Source organism: Drosophila kikkawai, chromosome 3R (genome assembly GCF_030179895.1).
Source record: "Drosophila kikkawai strain 14028-0561.14 chromosome 3R, DkikHiC1v2, whole genome shotgun sequence".
Taxonomy (NCBI): Eukaryota; Metazoa; Arthropoda; class Insecta; order Diptera; family Drosophilidae; genus Drosophila; species Drosophila kikkawai.
This window is the reverse complement of record NC_091731.1, coordinates 78744-87949: the sequence shown is the minus strand read 5'-3', so window position 1 is coordinate 87949 and position 9206 is coordinate 78744. Positions and strand designations below refer to the sequence as shown.

Genomic DNA, 9206 nt, shown 5'->3' with positions numbered 1-9206 from the left:
GCGAGGCGCAGGTGTCAACGAAACCGTGGACGGCCCATGCAGGAGCTATTTGAGTCTCGCTATAGGGAAAGGAAAAAAGCTTTAAAGGTGGCCATTAGAGCAAGCAAGAGAGAGTGCTTCCAGCAGCTGTGTGACGAGTCCGACCAGGATCCTTTTGGATCTGCCTACAAGCACGTCATGGGTAAGCTCAACCGACAGCCGACCCCAACAGCCCAGGAACAGCTTGGAGCAATAATCTCCACCCTCTTCCCTGCACAGCCGCATCTTATGCCACCCAATATAGCGGCGGGCGAAACTATCATCATCAACGAAGAGGAAGTCCTAAGCGCGGTGGCCAGCAGCAAAATATCCAAGGCCCCGGGACCAGATGGCATCCTAAACGCGGCACTGCACGCCATAATCAGGGTAAACACGAGCCTATTCACAGAGCTGTACAACTAATGCATCGGCGAACGTACCTTTTCCGAGAGTCTGGAAGCAGCAAACCTCGTGCTTATCCCGAAACCAGGTAAACTGAACGACAATCCTTCCTCATACAGACCCCTCTGTATGCTAAACACATTGGGGAAGATATTTGAGCGCCTCATATGCAGCAGACTGGAGAGAGAAACCGAAGAACGCGGAGCACTCTCGGGCCACCAGTATGGGTTCCGAAAGAAGAGAAGCGCAATCGACGCGATCCGAGAAGTGACCCAACTTGCAGCAATAAGCAATACTGCCTTGTATGTACCCTCGACGTCAAAAACTCATTTAATTCGCCAAACTGGAGCCTAGTCCTGCAGACATTGCAGCGCGCCGGCATATCTGGATACCTGATTAAGCTAGTTGCCGACTATTTCAAAGACCGAGTCCTATTTTATGAATCGGATACCGGCAACCAACAGCATCAAGTCACAGGAGGCCTACCGCAAGGCTCAGTTCTTGGGCCTATCTTGTGGAACGTCATGTACGACGGGGTTCTCAGACTGCCATTACCCCCTGGCTGCGAGGTAGTGGGGTTCGCTGATGACAATGCACTGGTCACGGTGGAGAAGCACCTTACCGAAGGAGTGCTCATAAGCATCAGAAAAATAGTAGAGAAGGTGAGCTTCAGGGTCGGCTCGACTATCATCGAGTCCACCCCGGTGATCAAGTACCTGGGAGTCATGAACGACCACAGGCTGAACTTCAAGACCCACCTGGAAAACGCAGCGGCCAAGGCATCCAAACCTACTGCTGCCATCTCGAGGATGATGGCCAACAACCGTGGCCCCAAGCAGCATAGCAAGCGACTGATAGCGACAGTGGTGACCTCGACCATCCTGTATGCCGCGCCAATATGGGCTGAAGCCATGCAGAGATAGAGATTCCATCCAATTGGGGTGCGATTGCGAAAATGGCAGCATCCGTGATGCAAGAGCTGAGAACCCGGGAGCAGATCCGACGCACTGAGGATACCTGAAGAGAACCGGAGAACGGATCCCTGAAGAGCGGCAACTGACCGCCAGCGGACATTTCTATTTCTTAACCTTACTCTATTTCTTATGTACAATACTTATATCTATTAAATAAAAATAAAAAATAAAATAAAAATAATAAAAAAAAACACACTCACACAGGGATGAGGAAGTGAAGTGATATACGAAATACTTAGCCTCAACGACTGAAGTGTTCCAAATCGGTTATCGATATTACTATCGATTAGAATATTCTTTTGGACGACTACTGTACAAATTTCAATCGAATCGGTCCCAAAGCTTTTTTAAAACCACGTGTGGAAGTTTGCAAGCTCGTGAATTTTAGGGAATGGAAAAAGAGCAGTACCGATCGGTGATAAGATTCCTATTTTTGGAAGGGAAGTCGCGCTCCGAAATCAAAGAGCGCTGTGTATGGTGGCTCTTCTCCGTCGATGGCGACCGTCAAAAATTTGAATGAATGTAAACAATGAATTTTAACGTGGCACAGTAGCGCCTTTTCTCATTTTACGTTGCAAAAATCATAACTTTTGAACAAAATAGGATAACTAAATAATTTAAACGCCATTTGATAGGTAATTGTTGTAAAATTTACATATGTATTGGAAAATCTGCCACGCCCAGTCATTCGCCTTTTTAAAGGGTATCAAAGTAAAGAAATATTTTTTTCTCAATGAAGACAATTTTTAAAAAATATTTTTTATTTAATTTTTTATCTTTATTTTTATGTAATTGCTCAGATAAAAATAATTTGAAAACTGAAAAAAAATTTTTTTTTTTATTTCAACGTGTAACCGCCACGCGCTACAGTTAGTATATTTTTTGGTTAGTATGAAGCTGAGTCGGTATTTTGGTATATTTAACCCTGAGTAGTTTTGGTTTATGCTGTTGCATTTCCGGGGACGCAGCTCGACGCAGCAGATGTAAGTTGATTTTGGTCCAGAATAGATCCACAAAGGTCGTAGTTATAGTGTGTATAGTGGCTCAGCCCATCCAAAAAAGATATAGACTACTTTAGCCAGAAAAAAGTGAAAAAAATGGACACCTGGCAGGTAGCGATTTACCTGTGCAAACCCTAACCCAATTCCCCTTTTTTTTGGATTGGGTTACAGTTTATGAATGTGTCTATTATTTAAAGTAAAAATCATGGCGATAGGTAATATAGTTTTTGTGTAATATTACCTGAAAGTCAACAAATTGTTCCTTTTTTTTCTTTTGATACAAAAATGGAAACAAAGTTCAACTTTGAATGCTCATATCTTCTAAAAAAAAAAATCCGAAAATGGATTTTACAGCAGATTCTGAATCCATGGGAAATTTCCTGTCGAATAAGTATGGTTAAAATCGTTTTTGCGACAACGACTTTTTCGATTTTTGCAACGGCTTTTGTTCGAGAGGCGCTACTGTGCGTGGTCGCATATCCGTTTTTGTTGAGTCACGCCCAGGTGCCCCAAAAACGGCTAGTACGGAGGAAAATATGAACAAAATCCATGACCTCGTATTGGGAGACCGCCGATTGAAGGTGCGCGAGATAGCCGATACAGTAGGCATCTCAAAAGACCGCGTGGGCTATATCCTGCACGAAGTTTGGGGGATGAGAAAGCTGTCGGCGCGATGGGTGCCGCGTTTGCTTACTGCAGACCGATTCGATGCCGAATTGCGAAAAAATCGGCCCCACTTGGCCAAAAAAAAGTTCTTTTCCACCATGACAATGCACCGGCACACACCTCCGCTCTCGCCACCGCAAAGTTGGTCGAATTGCGGTACGAATTGCTGCCCCATCTACTGTATTCGCCAGATTTGGCTCTGTTTTTTTTTTGTTTCCAAACATGAAAAAGCGTGTGAAAGCGTGTGACGTTTAACGCACAATTGAACAAGTAAATAAATAAATAGAAATGGAACAAGTAAATAAATAAATAGAAATAAGAACAAGAATACATAAATAGAAATAAGAACAAGAATACAAAAATAGAAATAAGAATAAGAACAAACGCCTGGAGTCACAAAATACAAATAAACACATGATGTCACAAGAGATGTATTAAATCATAAGAAATAAGAATAGAACATGAAGTACAACAAAGACAAAAATAATTTGAAGTCAAAACCCACCGCGAAGAGCACCAGTTTAATTCAAATGCGCGCGCGCCATGAGCAGAGACAAAGGGTCACACTGGCCCGCTAAGGGTCTGGCCGCACTATTATGGCAAATTTCTTCGGGTGCGACAGCCACACTCGATCGCTCCAGAGCCCTATATAAGGCGAGCCTCAGCCCTTGGAAGGCATTCAGTTTTCGGCCAGCGATCGGCCAAGTCCTCTACAGGAGCAAGGGTAAGCCAACAGGAAGGAGCCGCCTAAGGAGCAAGGACGAGTAAGGTATATTGGTAAAGTGGTAACTAATAGTCGGACCCCGACCATACCTTACGTATATAACTTGCGGAAGACCTTAGGGCCTCCGTGCACGTCTCAATCTTAGAAGACCTAAGGGCCTCTACAACTTCTCAATCTTAGAAGACCTAAGGGCCTCTAACCAACTTCTCGATCTTAGAAGACCTTAGGGCCTCTACCCACTGATCTCTTGGTGGAAGACCTCAGGGCCTCCGCATATTTCACTAACTTGAAAGACCTTAGGGCCTTCACCGATTACTCTCGCTCATCTAGAAAGATAGACCACTCGAAACCCCAGCACGGGAACGGGCCACGGACCCCAGGGCGACGGAACGCATCTCGAAAAGGACGAGCGGACGGCAGACCACCGGGCGACGAAACGCATCCGAAGAAGGACGACCCGAGCCGGCGTACGTCGAACTGGAGCATATATTCTCAATTGCCAAACACCAAAACCCCGTCTTACCTCTTTGTACCCTTATCTACAATAAATTGTTTAGTCCAAGTATAACCCAACTATCGGCCTTCTCCTCTGGAACCCGGATCGAGAACTTCCTTGCAGCAACCACCTCAACCACCATCTGGAGCTGCTGACAGCCTCAGGGCCACCTATCACAGAGAGCTTCGAGACCTGGCTACGCCAGGGCCAAATGCCAGGCGACTACCATATAAAGCTACTATATTTTTATTTTATTTTATTTATTTACTTATTAAGAATAGCAAATATCTGCCATTTTGAATCCATATCCTTACCTCAGACCGGATAAGGAGTGTTTTTTAATGATATGCTCCGACTCACATCAGGTGGTCAGAGGCAAGGATAGGTGTCTTAAAATATTATTTTTGTTAAAGTCTAATGACATTTCAAAATATAAAAGAGAGTACATGTCGTTGTAAAGCGAACATAAAACGCGAAAAGGATCGTGTGCCTCGAAATTAGTTTTACAAATATCCAAAGCTATAGGCCAAAAGTAACGTGATGGCCTAGAAGGAACTGAAAAGCGTATTTGCTTAAGAAGATTACTGGAAAAAATATATCCATTTATTAATTTATTCCGCCGAGCATGCACATAAATGCATTCAAGGATGCAATCCAGGAGATTGCCCAAGACGCTCGGGGACGATCCCCGGTAATAATTGCCGGGGACTTCAACGCGTGGTCCACCGCGTGGGGGAGCACGGCAACAACTCAGAGGGGAACCGCCTTACTAGATGCCCTGGCGACCCTGGATGTCTGCCTTCTTAACGACGGAGGCAAATGCACATACAGCAAGGCAGGCCGAGAATCAATTATCGACCTAACCTTCGCCAGCCCGGAGCTCACTAGGAACGACTACTGGGAAGTCACTGACCTCCTCACCTACAGCGACCACGCGGCGATAGTGACGAAGACGAGTCACTCCCTGCCGAGCCTTCCGAATCGGCAACCTGCCTACAAAGTAGGCACTCTAAATGTCGAGGAATTTCTAGAAAACATGGTTGGCAATACCATTTCTGGCTACTCAAACACTTGCGCAGACGAGGTATCTGCGAGGATCAAGACAGCTTGCGATGCGGCAATGGAGAGCTCGACTAGAGGACATGGGAGGAGACCAGTCCCCTGGTGGAACCAAGAGATAGCCACAGCCAGGAAAGAGTGCATCTCTGCGAGGCGCAGGTGTCAACGAAACCGTGGACGGCCCATGCAGGAGCTATTTGAGTCTCGCTATAGGGAAAGGAAAAAAGCTTTAAAGGTGGCCATTAGAGCAAGCAAGAGAGAGTGCTTCCAGCAGCTGTGTGACGAGTCCGACCAGGATCCTTTTGGATCTGCCTACAAGCACGTCATGGGTAAGCTCAACCGACAGCCGACCCCAACAGCCCAGGAACAGCTTGGAGCAATAATCTCCACCCTCTTCCCTGCACAGCCGCATCTTATGCCACCCAATATAGCGGCGGGCGAAACTATCATCATCAACGAAGAGGAAGTCCTAAGCGCGGTGGCCAGCAGCAAAATATCCAAGGCCCCGGGACCAGATGGCATCCTAAACGCGGCACTGCACGCCATAATCAGGGTAAACACGAGTCTATTCACAGAGCTGTACAACTAATGCATCGGCGAACGTACCTTTTCCGAGAGTCTGGAAGCAGCAAACCTCGTGCTTATCCCGAAACCAGGTAAACTGAACGACAATCCTTCCTCATACAGACCCCTCTGTATGCTAAACACATTGGGGAAGATATTTGAGCGCCTCATATGCAGCAGACTGGAGAGAGAAACCGAAGAACGCGGAGCACTCTCGGGCCACCAGTATGGGTTCCGAAAGAAGAGAAGCGCAATCGACGCGATCCGAGAAGTGACCCAACTTGCAGCAATAAGCAATACTGCCTTGTATGTACCCTCGACGTCAAAAACTCATTTAATTCGCCAAACTGGAGCCTAGTCCTGCAGACATTGCAGCGCGCCGGCATATCTGGATACCTGATTAAGCTAGTTGCCGACTATTTCAAAGACCGAGTCCTATTTTATGAATCGGATACCGGCAACCAACAGCATCAAGTCACAGGAGGCCTACCGCAAGGCTCAGTTCTTGGGCCTATCTTGTGGAACGTCATGTACGACGGGGTTCTCAGACTGCCATTACCCCCTGGCTGCGAGGTAGTGGGGTTCGCTGATGACAATGCACTGGTCACGGTGGAGAAGCACCTTACCGAAGGAGTGCTCATAAGCATCAGAAAAATAGTAGAGAAGGTGAGCTTCAGGGTCGGCTCGACTATCATCGAGTCCACCCCGGTGATCAAGTACCTGGGAGTCATGAACGACCACAGGCTGAACTTCAAGACCCACCTGGAAAACGCAGCGGCCAAGGCATCCAAACCTACTGCTGCCATCTCGAGGATGATGGCCAACAACCGTGGCCCCAAGCAGCATAGCAAGCGACTGATAGCGACAGTGGTGACCTCGACCATCCTGTATGCCGCGCCAATATGGGCTGAAGCCATGCAGAGATAGAGATTCCATCCAATTGGGGTGCGATTGCGAAAATGGCAGCATCCGTGATGCAAGAGCTGAGAACCCGGGAGCAGATCCGACGCACCGAGGATACCTGAAGAGAACCGGAGAACGGATCCCTGAAGAGCGGCAACTGACCGCCAGCGGACATTTCTATTTCTTAACCTTACTCTATTTCTTATGTACAATACTTATATCTATTAAATAAAAATAAAAAATAAAATAAAAATAATAAAAAAAAACACACTCACACAGGGATGAGGAAGTGAAGTGATATACGAAATACTTAGCCTCAACGACTGAAGTGTTCCAAATCGGTTATCGATATTACTATCGATTAGAATATTCTTTTGGACGACTACTGTACAAATTTCAATCGAATCGGTCCCAAAGCTTTTTTAAAACCACGTGTGGAAGTTTGCAAGCTCGTGAATTTTAGGGAATGGAAAAAGAGCAGTACCGATCGGTGATAAGATTCCTATTTTTGGAAGGGAAGTCGCGCTCCGAAATCAAAGAGCGCTGTGTATGGTGGCTCTTCTCCGTCGATGGCGACCGTCAAAAATTTGAATGAATGTAAACAATGAATTTTAACGTGGCACAGTAGCGCCTTTTCTCATTTTACGTTGCAAAAATCATAACTTTTGAACAAAATAGGATAACTAAATAATTTAAACGCCATTTGATAGGTAATTGTTGTAAAATTTACATATGTATTGGAAAATCTGCCACGCCCAGTCATTCGCCTTTTTAAAGGGTATCAAAGTAAAGAAATATTTTTTTCTCAATGAAGACAATTTTTAAAAAATATTTTTTATTTAATTTTTTATCTTTATTTTTATGTAATTGCTCAGATAAAAATAATTTGAAAACTGAAAAAAAAATTTTTTTTTTTTATTTCAACGTGTAACCGCCACGCGCTACAGTTAGTATATTTTTTGGTTAGTATGAAGCTGAGTCGGTATTTTGGTATATTTAACCCTGAGTAGTTTTGGTTTATGCTGTTGCATTTCCGGGGACGCAGCTCGACGCAGCAGATGTAAGTTGATTTTGGTCCAGAATAGATCCACAAAGGTCGTAGTTATAGTGTGTATAGTGGCTCAGCCCATCCAAAAAAGATATAGACTACTTTAGCCAGAAAAAAGTGAAAAAAATGGACACCTGGCAGGTAGCGATTTACCTGTGCAAACCCTAACCCAATTCCCCTTTTTTTTGGATTGGGTTACAGTTTATGAATGTGTCTATTATTTAAAGTAAAAATCATGGCGATAGGTAATATAGTTTTTGTGTAATATTACCTGAAAGTCAACAAATTGTTCCTTTTTTTTCTTTTGATGCAAAAATGGAAACAAAGTTCAACTTTGAATGCTCATATCTTCTAAAAAAAAAAATCCGAAAATTGATTTTACAGCAGATTCTGAATCCATGGGAAATTTCCTGTCGAATAAGTATGGTTAAAATCGTTTTTGCGACAACGACTTTTTCGATTTTTGCAACGGCTTTTGTTCGAGAGGCGCTACTGTGCGTGGTCGCATATCCGTTTTTGTTGAGTCACGCCCAGGTGCCCCAAAAACGGCTAGTACGGAGGAAAATATGAACAAAATCCATGACCTCGTATTGGGAGACCGCCGATTGAAGGTGCGCGAGATAGCCGATACAGTAGGCATCTCAAAAGACCGCGTGGGCTATATCCTGCACGAAGTTTGGGGGATGAGAAAGCTGTCGGCGCGATGGGTGCCGCGTTTGCTTACTGCAGACCGATTCGATGCCGAATTGCGAAAAAATCGGCCCCATTTGGCCAAAAAAAAGTTCTTTTCCACCATGACAATGCACCGGCACACACCTCCGCTCTCGCCACCGCAAAGTTGGTCGAATTGCGGTACGAATTGCTGCCCCATCTACTGTATTCGCCAGATTTGGCTCTGTGCGATTTTTTTTTTTGTTTCCAAACATGAAAAAGCGTGTGAAAGCGTGTGACGTTTAACGCACAATTGAACAAGTAAATAAATAAATAGAAATGGAACAAGTAAATAAATAAATAGAAATAAGAACAAGAATACATAAATAGAAATAAGAACAAGAATACAAAAATAGAAATAAGAATAAGAACAAACGCCTGGAGTCACAAAATACAAATAAACACATGATGTCACAAGAGATGTATTAAATCATAAGAAATAAGAATAAAACATGAAGTACAACAAAGACAAAAATAATTTGAAGTCAAAATCCACCGCGAAAAGCACCAGTTTAATTCAAATGCGCGCGCGCCATGAGCAGAGACAAAGGGTCACACTGGCCCGCTAAGGGTCTGGCCGCACTATTATGGCAAATTTCTTCGGGTGCGACGGCCACACTCGATCGCTCCAGAGCCCTAT

General features: G+C 44.6%; 2 protein-coding genes across 2 annotated transcripts; both read left to right on the top strand.

Annotated features, from left to right (window-relative positions):
• The first annotated feature begins 944 nt into the window (after nt 1-944).
• On the top strand, nt 945-1343 carry LOC138928937 (uncharacterized). The gene has a single exon (XM_070287264.1). The coding sequence runs from the start codon at nt 945-947 to the stop codon at nt 1341-1343; it is 399 nt and encodes a 132-aa protein (XP_070143365.1).
• Nucleotides 1344-6432: 5089 nt separating this feature from the next.
• On the top strand, nt 6433-6831 carry LOC121503261 (uncharacterized). Its single transcript, XM_041777524.1, has one exon. It carries the CDS (start codon nt 6433-6435, stop codon nt 6829-6831), a length of 399 nt encoding a protein of 132 aa, XP_041633458.1.
• The last annotated feature ends 2375 nt before the right edge of the window (nt 6832-9206 follow it).